This window comes from Rhineura floridana, chromosome 7 (assembly GCF_030035675.1).
Source record: "Rhineura floridana isolate rRhiFlo1 chromosome 7, rRhiFlo1.hap2, whole genome shotgun sequence".
NCBI lineage: Eukaryota > Metazoa > Chordata > Lepidosauria > Squamata > Rhineuridae > Rhineura > Rhineura floridana.
Window position 1 is genome coordinate 49,734,219 of NC_084486.1, and position 17,850 is coordinate 49,752,068.

General features: G+C 43.1%; 1 protein-coding gene across 10 annotated transcripts in view; it reads left to right on the forward strand.

Moving 5' to 3' along the window:
* Positions 1-17,850, forward strand: part of CC2D2B (coiled-coil and C2 domain containing 2B) — a 156,351-nt gene that overhangs the window by 39,937 nt on the left and 98,564 nt on the right. For 8 of the 10 annotated variants that reach the window (XM_061635554.1, XM_061635556.1, XM_061635561.1 and 5 more), the window contains 4 exons: positions 82-218; positions 330-455; positions 15,862-16,071; positions 17,730-17,827. In XM_061635554.1, coding sequence (XP_061491538.1) covers positions 82-218; positions 330-455; positions 15,862-16,071; positions 17,730-17,827 — 571 coding nt within the window. The remainder of the gene's footprint in view (positions 1-81; positions 219-329; positions 456-15,861; positions 16,072-17,729; positions 17,828-17,850) is intronic. The other 2 variants (XM_061635558.1, XM_061635562.1) reach the window with 2 other exon arrangements.

Below are 17,850 nucleotides of genomic sequence, written 5' to 3' on the forward strand. Positions count from 1 at the left end.
TGACCAACAAAAGAGGAAAAAATACATAACTCAATTTTCAATCTACATATGTGTCATTCTAACTTCATAATAATTGTTTAGTTATACACAGCTGTAAGCTACCAAACAATATGTTGCCACGATTCTTAGAAGATGAAGGATTTTATATTCCAAGAAAGCCTTATATTTCTAGGAATACATACTACAAAATGGAAAATCGTCTTCTTCAGCAAGATGGGGTAAATGCCCTGTTTCAGTTTTTTAAAAATGTTTTTATCTCAATAATATGTTGAAAAAAATGTAATTGATTTGCTCAATGTTGTTTGTGCTTCTGAATCATCTTTATTAAGGGGAAAAACTGGTTTGAAGAAAGTGGAGAAATAATGTCATTACCTTCTCCAATCAAACAATCAAGACATTGCAGAATGTCTTTTCCTGTTACAATTGACCTGCAATTAAAGACAACATATAGGAAGGTGAGTTTGTTTTTTTCTTTTTAAAAAAAACACTTTCTTCTCAAGATTGAGTTTATTTAATTAGGAAATGATTAATATGCCCTGGCTAGAAACACTACATGGGGCTGATAACGTATTTTACTGTCTTCTACTTCTGCTTCTTCACAACTTGATGGCAATTGGGAGGGGGAGCTTTCTACTGCACTAGAAGTTGTGCATATGTACTTTTAAAATGAAATTAATATATTTGAGCAAATGTTACCATTAATACATAGTATCATTTTAGTTTGAACATTTTAATGTACTTCATGAAGTATATTTAATTTTTAAAAATCCAGTCAAATTCCAGAAATCTAGTAATTTCTAGAAATTGATTTGGTAAGAAATCTCACATGGAATCAAAAAACAGTCTGAATGCACATAAAGCCACCACATTGTAGAAGCTAAGAAGGTCAGGATCTGATCAGTGCCTGGACTGGTACCTTGGAATATCATGTCCTCTGTCATGGGTGTCATGATGGAAGAAATGCAGGATCTAAGTGTAAGAAAATATCAATTTGTCCTGTGCATGTAAGATGAACTCAGGTGGGACTTGAACTGCTACTACTGGTTGAAAACTGGAATTGCTGTTCATTTTAACAGAAGCTTCTGGATCTCCCTTGGATTCTATGACCAGTTCTATCCTACCTTCACCTGGAGCGGTTGTCAAATGTGCACACTCTGCCTATTTCTCAGCACAAGCCTGTGTTTAGTTTTTTTTGTATTTTTCCTTGTTTGCTTGCTTCATGTGACCCTTTAGATCCTATTTTTAAGCATCTTTTTATCGGTGTAAACTTTTACTTCAGCCCACCTTCCCTTCATTCTTCAGCTTGCTCTCTTGTGCCTCCCTACCATTCCACTCCTGCTTTTTAATCTTGCATATAGAAAACACAAAAGGAGCCTTTGTGCATTTTCCTCATTTTTCCTTGCTCCAAAGAAGTCTTTCCTCTACCCTGTTCTGCCTTCTTCCTAACTTCCTTTCTCTGCTCTGAAGAAGCTTTCCTCTGTCCAAGTGTGCTCTCCGCCTTGTCCCCCTGTGTATCTGCCAAATATATCCCATCTGCTCCCATCAGGCCAAATACGATACAGCAAGGGAAAGATTAAGGAGAAACCTGCTACAGGTTCTAGGAAGCCCTGCTCTGCCCTGCCTGCTCTAGCAGATAAGCCTCTGTTTCAGACAGTCTGCCAGCTACGGTGGATAGTGCCAACCTCCCTGGATGGGGATGGTGTGGCAACTGAGCATTTTGGGCAGTGGTGGCACCTGAAAAAAAATGGGGGGGCACAGAAGGGGCAAAATATATTTCTAGGTGGATGAGTTGTGTCCCACATATTAAGATTTGGGGTGGGTTAGGTTTTATTGTTGTTGAGATTGTTAATGTTCTAATATAATTATATGTTTTTATTCTGTACGTCGCCCAGAGTGGCTGGACAACCAGCCAGATGGGCGACTAATGAATCTAATAAATAAATAAATAAGATTTATGAAAGAAAACTAATGGTATATTTCATGCTAAAACTGCCATCATAAACATATTTTTCCTGAAATAAGTAATATATTGATTAATTTAGGTAATAAATTTTTATGTAGCATATGCATTAACCACATTCAAATTACAGTAAAGAAAAAGGCTTTCAAACAAGGTAGAGTTGCTGCACAACCGTTTCCTTGACATACAAAATTAGACAGAACGCTTTCTTTTAGAAAACAGTTACTTTTGAACCAGTACAGGCAGAACCAGGAACGCAGACTCTTAGCGTAAGGAAAGTAAGAGTAAACTGAGACACCTGAGTCTGTACACCTAAGAAACCCAATGCATGTTGTTGTGTATCTAAATAGTCATCTGTGGCTGATTAGATTATCACTTGCTGAGAGGGAATGGAGGAATATATAGATCTAAAGAAGTTGAATACACTGATTCTTATGCACTTCTGCAAAAGGATTGACAACAGTTTCAAGGTTGAGTGCTTTTGATAGTTTCTTTTCATGTTCTAGTATAGCAGTGTTACTTAGGTGTTCATCACCCACGCTGCTCCTCAAGTAGGTCTTAGTTTGCTATAGACATGAAAATGTTAGTTCACATCCAGCACTTGATGAAGGTATTGTGATGGCTATGGCACAGAGTCTGTGGAGTTCACTGAAAGATTAAGTTCTTCAAGAAGAGTAAGCGTTTGGTTAATTGTTTCTTATTTTTCTTTGTGGTTGTTACCCCTCTAGAACTTTTCCAAGTTCTGCTTCAAATCCATCCATGTCTTGCAAATGGTCTGGGTTTTCTGGACCAATAAAATAGTAGCACTTGGGATTGAAAGCACTAAGCCCATTCAAAATATTGCAGTTGTCTGCCAGTCTTCCCTTAAATTCACTAATAGTGCCATCAACAGCAGGAAAGAACACCTTAATTCTAAAATCACAGTCAGTTTGTGAATAAATACTTTCTGCTATATTTAATTCAGCAATGTGCCTTTGAAATTGTTTTGGGATATCTTTTTTCTTTATTTCTTAGTTTGATTGAATTTTCTTCTGTAAACATCTTTACATCTGCCATAATTTTACTGAAAATTTCCTCTTGGTCCCTGAGATCTTGCAGTTCATCTATGAGAGAATTAACAAGCGTGAGCCACTTCACAATCTGATTTTTGCAAATAATCTGCTACTATTTTTAGTTCAAGAAGCACTTCACTCAAAAAATTCCTGAACCCGCTGAAGTCAGACACAAACACAGAGGTGTGCTTTTCTTTAGAAGATTTAACAGAAAGTTTCAGTTCAGAGCGCTTCATGAATTAGCTTACAGGTTACACAGCATTCAGCATCTTTACTAGGAGTAACTAGACACGACTATACTGCACAAAGACATTGTTGCAGCAACTAGTCCCCCCCCCTCACCATGCTTAAATAAGGATGGGTGGGCACCCTACTTGGGTGAACTGATTGTTACTGTTGAGAACTTTCATGTATACAAGCACTCCTCAGAGGGGCTGTAAAGGCATGTTGAATTTGGCAGTGGAACTATCTCTGCGTACGAGGTGAGGGTGGCTGCTCTGCCTCAGCAAGATCATGCAGGGAGGGGGGCTGCATTGTGGCAGTGGTGAAGCAGACGTTGGAAGGGAATGAATGTTGGGTGGAGATGCAACTTCCTGACTGGGCTGAGCCTCCTCATGGGGAACTGGAGCTATAGAAGCGGAGCTGTCATTGTCCATGGCATGAAGGCTTTCAGAATTCAGTGTACCTGTAGGCCCATCACTGGAACCATCATTCCATTCAAAGTCCTCCTCCTCCTTGTTCTCACTGCTCCGCCCCCTCTTTGTGAGGCTCATGACATCATCCCCCTCTCCATGCCAATCCTCCCATACCCCAGAGGCTTGGGCTTACCAGAGTAGCATTCATGGAATTCTCTCACCAAATCTGGTGCATGGATGTCCAGTGCTGCCTCTCAGGATCTTTCCTCCAGTCCAAACCCCCTCAAGTTCCTCTTGGCCATCAACAAGTACAGGAGCGGGTGGTGATTCAGGTGCCCAGTATGGATGTGGTGGTTCCTCTGGGGTTAACAACGAACAGTGGAATACTGGTTGACCCTCTTGTAAGTTGGACAAGACTGTACATATTTCTCCACACCATGCTTTATTCTGGCCATCAAAATTCTTGTGTAACTGCCTACAGTCTTAAACACCCCAAAGTGTCCTGCAGTTGGAGCTTCGTGACACTGCTGTAGGACCTTGGCCCAAAGCTCACCAGGGTTATGTACAAGGCCTCGTAGTGATGTAGCACCCCCGCCTTGGGAGCAGCCTGGAGCCCGGTCCCGAGGGAGTCCTTGGAGTTCCCAGACCCCTCTTAAGCAAACAGATCTTGTTTCTGAGTGGAGCTCTTCCTTCCTGATCGCAGCTCTTCAATCCAGGGATCTGGACAGGCAGCCATCACAATCTCATTTATTATATTATTTATTTGTTTGTTAGATTTATATCCTGCCCTTCCTCCCAGTAAGAGCTCAGGGCAGCAAGGGGGTTTCATCTTGTCCAAGGGAATGATGTGATGTAGAGGTTGGGTCTGGCTGATGTTTGTTGTACTCTGGTTTGCGGGAGAGTGCATCACCTCTGTGGTTTTGGACATGAGGGAGTAGGTGATACAGAAGTGGAACCTGGTGAAGAATTGGGACTAGTGCACTTGATGCTGATTCAGTTTGCGGGCCATTTAGAGGCTCTCAAGGTTCCAGTGGTCAATGCGGATGTCCACTATGTGTCATGCTCCTTCTAGGAGGTGCCAACGGGTTTCGAATGGATCATGGATGGCTAGTAGCTTTTTCTCCCATATGGTATAGTTTTGTTCAGAGTCAGCGTTTGGGAAAAGTATGCACAAGGATGTAAGTCCCCACTCTTCTTGGAGGCCTGTAACAACAACTCTCGGATGGCTACTTCTGAGGCATCCATTTCCACCACAAAAGGCTGGGGGGGGTCAGCATGTTGTGATATTGGTTCTGAGGTGAACAACATTTCTAGCTTTTGAACTGTTGGGCAGCCTCGGTCCATCAAAATGGACCAGAGCCCTTAAGGAAGTCCATTAATGTGGCAGTCATGTTGGAGAAGACAGTGATGAACTGTCTGTAGTAATTGGTGAACCCCAGGAACCACTGTAGGTCTTTTTTAGTTTTGGGGGAGGTCGCAGGAGAGCACGCAATGCACCTTCCGTGGGTTCATCTCCACCCTGTTGGAGTAATTTAATAGCCTAGAAGGTCCAGATTTTAAACCCACGCTTCTCCAACTTGGCATACAGGTGATGCTGTCTCAGTCTCTGCAACACAGCCCTCCCATGCACCTCATGCTGCTCCAAAGAGTGAATAAAGATGTCATCTAAATAAACAATCACAAAGCAATCTAGGTAGTCTTGAAAGATGTCATTCATAAAGTGTTGGAAAACTGCTGAAGCATTCAATAGTTCGAAGGGCATGACCAGGTACTTGAAATGGCCATATTGCATCTTGAAAGCGGTTTCCCACTCATCCCCTTCCTGGATCCTGATGAAGTTATAGGCTCCATGCAGGTCCTGCTTGGTATAGATTTTTACCATTCACAGCCACTCTAGCATCTCGTTGATAAGGGGGAGTGGGTAACTGTTGGGGTGGTAATTTTATTCAGCTCCTTGTAATCATGGCATGGGTGGAATTCTCCATTCTTTTTCTTGACAAACAGCAAGGGGCCCCCAGCTCGGGATTGTGATGGTCGAATGAACCCCTGCTTCAGGTTGACATTGAGGAAGTCCTTTAGAGTGGCTCAGGCAGCGAGTAGATGTGGCCAGAGAGAATCTGGGCCCCTGGGAACAAGTCAGTGGCACAGTCATAAGGTCTGGGGGGGCAACTGGTCAGCCTCATTCTTGTCAAACATTTCACAGTAATCCTGGTATTTCGCAGGTAGGGGAGCCGGCATGGATGAAGGCAGGGCAGCTACTGCTGCCACTGCTGTAGCCTCGGCAGGCTAGCCGTTTGCAATAGTCTGACTTGAATGCCACAGATGTTTCCCCCCAGGAGATTGTAGGATCATGTTGTGTCAGCCAGGTCATCCCCAGAACCACTGGCAAGATGGCAAGGTAGACAGCTTTTCGAGATGCCCAGGCAGCTCCACTTGCAGTCCTACTGTTGCCTGCATGACCATTCCTGAAGCTAGGGGCCATCCATCAATGGTCTCCATGGCTAGAGGTATTTAAAGTGTAGTGATGGGAATGTTGTATTGCTTTGCAAAGCCCAAGTCCATAAAGTTGCTGGATGCCCCCAAATCCACCATAGCATGTACTTGAATGCTATCCTGAAAGTAGGCCTAGGCAGATTGGCAGGAGTAAAGCTGGCTTTGGTGGGGCAGGAACATCATGAGGTCCTTGGCTTACAATTGATCCCAGCTCATGGACCTCTACGAGAGCTGGTATTTGTAGTTTTCCTGCATCGAGGCTTTCTCTAATTTGGAGGGGCAGGTTTTCGTGAGGTGCCTCGTCTTTCCGCAGTATAGGCACAGCCCCACTTGGTGATGCTTCTCTTTCTCCTCCATCAGGCTTGGCTGCACCCATCCAATCTGCATGGGCTCCCCCAACTGAGCTGAGGCTTCCAAGCTGGGAGAGAAGCACATGCAGGGGAGAGGTATGGGAGGTAACAGCTGAGCCAAGGAAGCCCTGCACTTTAAGCCAGTGGTTCCTAACCTTTATGAGTATGGGACCCCCTTTTTACATGCAAAAGGTTTTGTGATCCCATGCTAATTGTAAATTTAACCTCTGTTAATTGAAAAAATGGTGCGTGGCAAAATCACATATCCAAATATCCCTTTCTATAAAAAGCTCCCTGCAGACAGACATGTTGCTTTCTTTTCTTAATGCAAAGGTTCATCAAATTGGTATTTCCCCCCCCCTCCAAACATAGTTTGAAGATGTACAGTCCTGTCTCTCAACACCAGGGGTTACAGTGTTGGACTAAGATCCAGGTTCAAATCCCCACCCAGCCATGAATCCCACTGGGTGACCTTGGACCAGACACAGTCTCTCCGCCTGACCTATTTCACAGGGTTGATGTAAGGATAAAATGAAAAGGGGGGGGGAGAGAATCATGTGACCACCTAGAGCAACTTGGAGGAAAGGTGGGATATAAATACAATAATAAATAAATACATAATTTCAGCTGTAGTATGTGGACCCCAGCCTCAGCCAACTTGCTGAGCATTTTAATAATGATAATGATGATGATAATAATAATGATAATAATAATAATAATGAAGCAGCAATGTAGTAATGGTGGGGATGCTAGATTGTGAAGACAAAAGGGTGGATAGGTTGAGGAGTGAGGTTAGTGCTTTTAGGCCTTGGGATGATAATCAGAACTGATTACTTGGTTAGTGTGCACTTGGGGAATGAGAGTGGAGCAGAAGGCAGATCAGCACACGCACGCGCACACACAAGCACACCTGCCCCTCCTGCAACTGGATGTGCAAGCAGGTGTGCCAGCATTTGGGCATGTGGAAGGGGGAAAGCCCTCAACTACCACAGCATCTTGGAGAGAGAGATGGGGGTGACAGTGCCTGGGTTGGGAACCACTGCTCTAGGCAACGACCTTCAAGTCTGCTGTCTATCTGCAGGCACAGCGGGATGATCTCCGATAAGGAGTTGGAAGCTGAAATTCACACCAATTTGTCCAGTATCTCATCATTTAGGCCCTTGTGGTATTGGTACATCTGAGCTGACTTGTTCCAATCCAATTCCTGCACCAAAATTTGAACAGTGTTGGTATAAGTCCTGCCATGGCAGCTATAAAATTATCATACTGTTCCAGTACTGGGTCATTCCAAAGCAGCAGAGGGGTAGACCACTGGACTACCTCCCCTTCCAGTAGACTGATCACAAAGGCCACTTTCAAAGTCTATTATTATTATTATTATTTAGATTTATACTCCACCTTCTTCCAAGGGTGGGAAACAGAAGCACTAAAAACACTCTAAAACATCATAAAAATAATATTTAAAATATATTACAACAGAACATCCTTAAAAACATATTAAAAACAACTTTAAAAACATATTTAAAAAAGAAAAGCTTAAAAAATATATTAAAAAGCAATTCCAACACAGATGCAGACTGGGATAAGGTGTCTGTCATGAACTTGTGAATTTTTATGAAATGTTAAAATAATATGTAATATCATGGCTCCGTGCAAAGAACTCTGGGAGTTACATCTTGTCAAAAGACAGGCCTCTGGAAAGGCAAAAATGTTAAGTTTCGTTTCCAGCTGAAGTCAGTTAGGGAGGCCTGAATAGAAACACCTGGTTATCTGTGCTAATCAGTAAGAGCCTGGTACTCAAGGCCATGCAGGCCTGTGAAGGTTAAGAACATGGTTGGGAGGGGGACCTGCAAGGCGCAAAAAAGTGAAGAAGCATCGAGAAGGGATTACATCAGTAAGCTCCTGACTGGCTAATTAATTCTGGACCGTTGGGTTTCTTTTCCTTAAGTATAGGGCTTGAGACCCATAGCCTTTGTTCCCTCTGGAAGGTTTCCCTGGATGATGCCTATGGGTATCCATCTTGCTGGTGGCTACCTAAGTAGGGTTCCATTGCTTTGTACCTGATGTTATTCTCTCTGAGGAGAGATGAGATTACAACCAACTACCTCCTAAGTAAGTAGATAGACTAGTAGGTTATTATTTTCTTGTTGTGTGTATGAACTCTCTTACGTATACCTAAACCCCTGATTGGGTGTGTGGTTTTGAGGAACTGTTTGCTGCTATATTTTAATGTGCACTTACATTTTTTGAATAAAGCTACTTCTATTTAACCTGGTGTGTTCATTGAGGGTAAGGGTGGTTCTGAATTCAGCACCTTGACCATTCGACTACGCAACTACCAAAGGAAAAAGGAGTTAAGCCTAATTCTAATTTGTAGGGTTTTACCAGAGGTTTCTTGACAAGGAGTGTAGTTTGGCTCTTGTCTTATAGAACCTTGGTTTATCTATTTTCTGGGCTCAGGGTTCCCCTAGCTCTGAGTTGAACAAGTGAAGGGGTGGTGGCAGCCTACTTTCTACCTTCCAGGGTTGGTGTTAGTTTGCACAGCCTTGGCAAGGGGAATTTGGTGTTTGGGTTCCAGAACAATTACCCTAAGGGTGGGAATTGGGTCTGAAGCATGGTCCCCGTGCCTTGTGGGGGCAGTGGTCCATGACAGTGTCTACCTAAAAGACTTGTTGAAAGAGGAAGCTCTTCAGTAGGCGCTGAAAAGATAACAGAGGCGGTGCCTGTCTAATATTTAATATTCATTGGGAAAGTCTGATTGCTGCACTCTGATGTATAGCTCACATTGCACGACGAACATCGCAAACTGCTCCTGCTTTCCGCTGTATCGGAGAGGGAGTCCTAGGGGTGTCTTGATATGAGGTGCGGGCACCAGCTGGTCTGGAGTAGCTCTCTGCTGTATGGCTGTTACATTGTTCCCAAGCAGGGTCAGCCATAGTTGCAGGTTCTGGTTCTCCACTCGAAGAGTCTCGCTCTCATTTAGAAGAGTCTGGGTCTCAGCTCAGAGTTTCTGGAGCTCAGCTAGCACGGTTTCTAAGGCACTCAATAGCCTTCCACCATCCCGCCGCTTGCTTGCATCTCACTCATAGGGTCTTTGGGTAGAGGAGGTAGGGGCTGCAACAAACTGTCCTGCTGGAACCCACTGAAGTCAAACATGAATGTGAAGGTGTGCTTTTCTTTAGTAGATTTAATAGAAAGGTTCAGTTCAGAGCACTTCATGAATCAGTTTACAGGTTTCACAGAATTCAGCAACTTTATTAGGAGTAACTAGACATGACTATATGTGCTAAGATGTTGTTGCAGGAACCAGTCACACCCCTTCACCATGTTTAAATAAGGATGGGCAGGCACCTTACTTGTGTGAACTGAATGTCACTGTCAAGAACACGCATGCACACGAGTGCTCCTCAGGCTGTGGGAGCATGTTGAATTTAGCGGCACAACCGCCTCGTGTACAAGATGAGGGTGGCTGTTCTGCCTCAGCAAGATCCTCCTCATAAGAGGGAGGGGGTTGTGCTGTCATGGCAGTGAAGTGGGCATTGAATGAGGATGAATGTTGGGTGGAGAGACAACTGCCTGACTGGGCTAAGCCTCCTCACGGATAACGAGCTATAGGGATGGAGCTGTCACTGTCCATGGCTTGATGGCTTTCAGAATCCAGCACACCTGTAGGCCCAGAACAGTTATCCCATTCAAAGTCCTCATTCTTGCCACTCCACCCCCATCAAGAACAGGCTGGTTTTAGGACAGGCAGGAGCACAGTCGACCAAGCTTATATCCTCCAGCACTTAATAAAAAAAATCTATCCTGGACCCAAATGCGTCCCTTTATGTGGCATTCGTAGACTTCTCCTCTGCTTTCGACTCCAGTGACAGGGAGATGCTGTGGCGCAAATTATGACAAACCAATGTTGATAAAAGACTATTGTGGTTAATTCGATCTCTCCACCAGTCAAATTACTTACGAGTCCGACTTGGGAGGAATGGATACTCTCGAGCAATACCAGCAGAGAGAGATGTTAAACAAGGGTGCATACTGGCCTCTTTCCTTTTCAACTTTTTTATAAATGACATCATTCCCGCAATGGCTTCCCCTTCTTTCTTTCCTCCATCGGTGGGGCCTAGGAAAATGTTGTCACTATTATATGCAGACGATCTGGCCCTGTTTTCTTTAAACAAAATAGGATTAAAAAGAATGCTAACCCGCTTGGAAGAATACTGCAAGGCCCAGCGCCTGCAAATTAACGAATCCAAAACTAAAATCATGATATGTGAGAAACACAAGAAGGCAAAAACAAACTGGACCCTAAATGGGAAACCACTAGACCAAGTACAGACCTTTAAATACCTAGGCATAAACTTCAGTGATAAGCTCTCGTGGAGATCCCAACTGGAGGTCATCATATTAACGGGCGCTAGAGTGATTGGACAAATAAGAAGGTTTTTCTATGCCTGTGGGGGCCAGCTGGTCATGCTGATGTTAAAAATATTTATGACCAAAGCCCTACCAAAATTTTTATAAGGGTCAGAGCTTTGGGGCTGCTCACTTAAATCTAGTCTTGAGGCCCTCCAAAATACCTTTATGAGACAGATCTTGGGACTCCCTCGTGGCACACAGTCAGCCCACTTAAGAGCTGAATTAGGCCTCCCTTTGCTAGCAGCAAAAATTGATCTGACTTCCTTAAGGTTTTGGAGGAAGATTTCTCCTCGGAGGATACCTCTCTTATAAAACTCTGCTGGCATGAACAGCACCGGATCGGGGGTTGGGCTCAATGTTGCCAGGCAATAATTGAAACTACAACCTCTCCCATAGGAAACTCTTAGATCTCAACTCTTCTGAGCTCCGTAATTGGGCTTTTGATCATGACGCGAATCAAGACAGGGCCACAATAATGGTGGCCCCTTTTTCAGCTTGGTTTCCCCTGCTTAAACCCAATCATGCTGTTCCTCCTTACTTTGTCACCCTAACAAGTGCCCCTTTACGCAGAGCTTTCACAGAAATCAGATTCCGAACAATGCCCACAGCTTACCTTGAAGGCAAGTATCGGGGAATCCCGAAAGAGGAGCGAATTTGTGTTCGTGGCTGTAAGGTACCTGAAGATCTAGTGCACTACATGCTCTTCTGCCCTCTATATAGGAATCTTAGACACAAATTCCTAGTACCTCTGGTCAGTCTTAGAGGGGGGGTTACCTTGCAATATCATGGTAGCCGAGCTCCTGGCCGATAAGCATAACCAGGTAACAGTTGCAGTGGCCAACTTTGCCCTAGCTGCAAAAAAGCTAAGAGCAAACTACGTAAAAGCACGATTGACCACAATTCTGTAATGATTGCAATTTTTAAGTTGTATGGTTTTAAATTGTTGTATGGTTTTAAATTGTTTATTGTATGCTGTGCAATGGCCTATGGCTAAAAGCAAATAAAGCAGTTGAATTCACTCCACCCCCTCTCTGTAGGGCTCACAACATGTGCTGGCTGGGGCTGATGTGAGTTGTAGTCCAGCAACATCTGGGCACCCAAAGGTTGGGAAAGTCTATTGTAGACCATACCACCCTTACCAATCATCCCAGCCCTTGTGTTTATTCAGCCCAGGGGGGCACCCCCCCAAGTACACAGTACTTTGGTGCTAGAATCTAAAAACAGTTTTCAGACCCATTTGGGTCTGCCTCTCAGGCTAAGGCCAGCAAGCACTGATTCTGATGCCACTGTTCCTCTAGTGGAAGGCCATCTGTGGGTCTTTTCAGACAGATGGCATTCCAGTACTTCAGGCCAATGGGCACTGGAGGCACGGAGACATGGCCTGGATCTTGAGTTGCTGTCCCAGATTTCTCACAAGTTCCTGCCTTCCCTGGTTTCATCCAGTCTGGAATAGAGCGACAGACTCCAGAAGGCAATCCAGCACCTCCTAGACACAGCAGCTGTGGAACCGGTGCCAGCAGTGGAATGTTACTGAAGTATTTATTCTATCTTATTCATCATTCTCAAGCAAGATGACTCCTTCAGGGCAGTCCTGATCTTGAAATATCTCAATCAGTATATAATTTATTGCAAGTTCAGAATGGAAAGCTTTGGCCATCAAGAAGTCTCTCCAGTGGCGGGATTTCCTGTTGTCTTTTGGCCTGACAGAGGCCTATTTATATGTTTCCATCCACATGAGACACAGATGCTGTCTCAGGTTATCCCTTCAATGGCCATCAATTTCAGTATAAGCCCATGCCCTTTGTACTAGCAATGCACCCCCTGGGTGTTCGCAAAGTTTGTGATCACTGTGGTACCTCACCTACATCTACAGGGAATCCATGTCTATTCCTCCTTAGACAACCGGTTTGTTCTCCCCTTACTCAAGCAATGCAAGATCTCCAGATAACCTTAACCTGTATTAAAGATCATGGATCATTGGTCAATTCCAAAAAGAGCCAGTTAATTCCCTCTTGGCACATTCTGCATCTGGAAGCCTTCATAGACACAAGCTGGGGGCATGGTTCTTTCCCCAGATATCCAGGATTCAATTTGTGGTGCACTCCATCAAAACAAAGTCTTCAGTGGCTCTCATGGCACTGGCAAAGACCTTGGGTCTCATGATTTTGGTGATCCAGATCAGTCCCTGGGTGAGATATCACACTTGGCCCCTCCAGTGGGTTCTCCTTCCTTCCAGACAAGCCTTGCAACCAGATGTGCCTCTGCCCCAGTCAGTTCACCTGTCCTTTCACTGCTTTGGAAGGGCAATCTTCTGACAGGGCTTCCCCTCAGAACACTCCCCCCCCCAGTAATAATTTCAGACACCAGCTGACAGGCTATGGCATGCTATGTGAGGGTTGAAGGTACAGGGTCTCTGGTCACCCATGGAATCTCATCTTCCAATCAACTACTTGGAGTGTGTGCAGCCTGACTAGCAATCTGACATTTTGTGCAGGTGCCTGGAGTGGTCTTGTAGAGGTAAAAAGGCAATAATCTTGTTCAAGGTTATGGCAAGTAGAAGTTGCACCCAGGAATCTTAAAGCAGATCTCAGATATCTTTGGCAGATTTTAGATAGATCTGTTTGCATCTCCACTCAACTGCCAAGTCAACAGGTTCTTCTGATATGCAGCCACCATCGTGGAAGCAGTTGATGTTTTCTGTTCACTGAGGCCTCTGGGAATCCTGCACACCTTCCTGCAAATTCCTCTTCCAAGTTTTGAAGAAGGTTCAGGAGGAGCAAGTGATAGTAGTGCCAGTGGCTCTGCTCTGGCCCCGGAGACCCTGATTCTCTGAAACTGTCTATTTGGTTTCCTCTGTGGCACCTTCTCCTTTGGGAGGATCTATTAACTAGAGCCAGCTCTGTCATATGGACTCAGCATGGCTGGACTTCCATGCTTGGAAATTGAACAGAGGCATCTCCTCAAAGTGGGACTCCCACCCTCGATGGTAGACATCATGATGGCCTCTAAGCATCTTTTCACTGTCTGTTTTTATCAGAGTACATGGAAAGCATTTGAACAACGATGTTCAAAGAAAAGGGGTTCCCAGAAAGGCCAGTATTTCTGAAGTCTTGTCCTTTTCTATGGGTCTAAAAACCGAATACCCCAGAATGTCAGACTTCTGCCTTATCCTCGGTCTTGTCGAAAAACTCTGACAAAACCCTTGATTCTCATCTATTCATCAAATGATTCCTGTGTGGGCTGCCTTGTTGTCTTCTCCAACTCAACACAGATTCCCTACTTGGGATTTGCATGAAGTGCTCATTGCTTTATAGAAGCCTCTGCTTGAGTTGCTGAAGTCTATCTCTCTGTGTTTACTATCCTTCAAGATCCTCTTCTTGGTGGCCATCAGATCAGCTTGAAGAATCTTGGAATGAAACACTCTTTCAGTGACTAAGCCCTTGTACATATTTCACAAAGACAGAGCTCTTCAGAACAAATCCAGCATTTACCTCTGAGGTAAACTCTTCCTTTCACTATAATAAAGAGTTAATCTTGCCTACTCTCTGTCCTTCTCCTGTCCACTCATCTGAAAAGGCTTGGCACTCCTTAAACATGCACAGGGCGCTAAAACTGTACATCAGTCAGAATCCTTTTTTGTCTCTTTCCACCTACCTTCCTTGGTGAAGAAAGTTTGCACTACCATACTGTTAAGATGGTTTAAAGCCTGCATTACCCTAGCATATAATTGCCTTCATTTTATCTCTCCCAACAAAGTTACTAGCTCACTCCACTAGAACAGCTGCTTCTTCGGTAGCCCTTTCTCTATATTCTCCCCTTCATGAAGTTTGTTGAGCAGCTACTTGGCCTAGTCTGAAAATGTTCATTAAATGTTACAAAGTAGACTTACACACATTGGCTGAGGCAGCCTTTGGGAGAAGGATCTTGTAGCATGTTCTCCCAATTCAATAGGCAGAGTGTTTCCCACCCTATGTGGGTCATCTTGGGTATGACCCACCTGAGGTCATCTTACATTCACGGGAGAAGAGACCATTGGGATTACTGTAAATGTGCATGTAAGGAGGGCCTCAAGCCTTCTCCCTAATTTTTGTTGGCTGCCTGCTGTGTTTTTCACTTTTTTCAGGTTTCTGCTCACTTAAACGTTTTGTTGTTTTCAACTAAATCCTACTCAGAGTAGACCCACTGAAATTAATGGACCTAAGTTAATCATGCCTTAACTTTAGTGGGTCTACTCTGAGTAGGACAATATTGAATACCACCATTTGTCCATAATTGTTGCAGAGACTGCCTTCTCCTGGTGTTCCTTTCTGTCATTGTTCCAGTCTGTATGCTCTCCTTTCCATGTGGCTTGTCATGAAAGATCTGGTCATAAAGTCCAAAGGAGATTCAGAAGCTTCTGTTAAAATGAACAGTGATTCCTGCCTTTAACCACTAGGGGGAGCTCAAGTCCCACCTGATACCATCTTTATGTGCATGTAGATGTTCATTTCTGAATTAGGTCCAGTAGTTGCCAATGTTTTGCTGTTCAGAATTAACACCTTTGATTCAAGGCTGAGGTCTGTTTATCATGCCCTTTTACTTATGTGATAACTATGCTTCCACATAAAACAGCACATCTTTTTGTAAGTGTAATAAATAAGAAAATTCAACTATTTTTGTGCTTACTGTTACCATTTGTAGCGATGCTGATCCAACCTTAAGTCTAGCAACCAAAGATGAACACAGAATAGTTTTTGAGAGTTTCAGTAGATTTAATAGAAGCATCACGTTCCATGCTGTATACTTACATAGGTTTTTGTCTACTGCTACTTTTGGTCAAAGACATTTTGCACATTTTTGAAATGCCATGAAAACCTGAAAAAAACCACCTACCAGAGCAAAAAACATACAAACCAGGAGCAGCAACTCTGAAAAGCAGCTCAAAAATTTTTGTTTTGTGTTTCTTTTAAACACAGGCAATGCAACCTGAACTTGAAAACTGCATCATAACTAAGTCAGAAGACCAGAATGAAATTTATCAACTAGATCTTAACATATCAAGTATTGTGTTCAGCCATCATTCTCTTTTCAATTGTGAACAGGTATTGGCTACCAGGTTGCTTGATCTGTATGAATGCTTTCAAAAAAGACAGCAGCAAAATGTTACTTACTTGCTATCTGAAAAAGTAAGTAATGCTTTACGTTACAGTTTTAGTTATAAAGCTGAAAGTTATGATGTCAAATTCTGTAAGACTCCAGAATGTCACTGCTTGAAGGCTTGAGGTGTGTCTAGGATCTGTACCAGCTAACCTTCATATGATTTGTTCCAGTAATAATTGTATAGCTTGTGCTGCAGAAGCAGCATAGATCAGTGGCAGAATAATTGTTTTGCGTACAGAAGGTCTCAGGTTCAGTCACCAATATTTCCAAGTTAGGCTATGAAAGAATTCATTCTGAAGTCCTGGAGAGCCACTGTGCAGCTGCTGAACCTGGTACCTATTGCCAGCTTATCCAGCTCATAATGTGTAAAGTTAGTTAACAGGTATTTAGGCCCAAATATGAGTACAAGCACTGGAGGGCACAGGTGGCATGGGGAGCCAGGGCAGTTCTTCAGGCGCAAAGAACAGGGAATGGGGTTCCTCTCCCACTCATACACCATTTCTAGTTTTAAATAGCCCTAGCTTAGCATTGTGTAAGTATTTAATTGGAATGTGATAACTTTCCAAGGCAATAACGGGGGTTGTATCAAACACTGCTGTTCTGTTTATGCAACAGAATTCCACTTGTGGAACAGAACTTCCCCCTTCTGTCCTCCCTCCTGCAGCCCCCACACATCCTCAATCATTTGCAGAAGACTTTACTTTACTTTGAGCAGATTTTGAGGGAAGAGGGGAAGAGGCAGTCCAGCTGTGTCAGCAGAACTCCCGTTGTGCAGTGTTGGATCTACCTGTTTGTTAACACTGCAACAAACTGGTTAAACACCCAGCTGAAACTAGGGAAACAGAAGTGTTAAGTGGAAATATTTCCCTTTCTGCTGTTAGTAGATGAAGCTAATAACAGAAAGATTCTTCCTGTGGATTTGCAGGCAAGGTATGAAATATGTAATGACACAGTCATGGAGAAAAGGAGCCCTTGGTCTGCAAAGTTTTAAAGGTACAGCTGTGCAGAGTGACTGACACATGTTTATTTAGTCATGATCTTGAGCCACTCATATAGCAGAAATGCATTTATAAGTATTGCACATTTTTTCTAAAATCTTTCCTTGAAATCAAAGACTAACTAAAATGTTATTGTTCTGCTCGTTTTAATAAAAGCACATATATATTTAAACTAATCACAAAAAATGGAAATAATATTTCCAAAGGGAAATTATTGTTGTAGGCCTATTTAACATCACTGAAAGTAATCATTTGTTTGGGTGTCAGGTTTTGTCTCCTAATATGGTACTTCTAGAACAATATAAGAAGGCCTCTGCTAGAACAGACATTGATCTACCTGTTACAACATTCTGCTTCTAAAAGTTGCTATCCAGATTTTCTAAAACCAAATTAGATACTGGCTATATCATCTCATTTTTATGGCAATGAATTGCAAAAGTTAATTGTACACTATGTGAAGGTCTATCCATCTGTCTTTTCTGAATAATATGAGAATTGGACATATACAGACAAGGTTGAAATAAATTCTGTACAGTATGCCTTTTATTTTGCATTCTTATTTGGTAGCTGCTGAGTGTGACACTTGTTCACTTTAAAATATTAATACTTTTTACAAAATGCCATCTGAAGTTACTAATACAATTTGCCAATAAAAATAATACATTATAAAATTAATCTTATTACAGCTCAAAGCATTAGTAAGTGCCACAAAACTAGTGGAAAGTAACTTGAAAACAAGCCATCTGACCACAAAAAGTTTAAAGGATTACAGATCACAAATAAGGTACCTGTTTATAATGAGGGGGA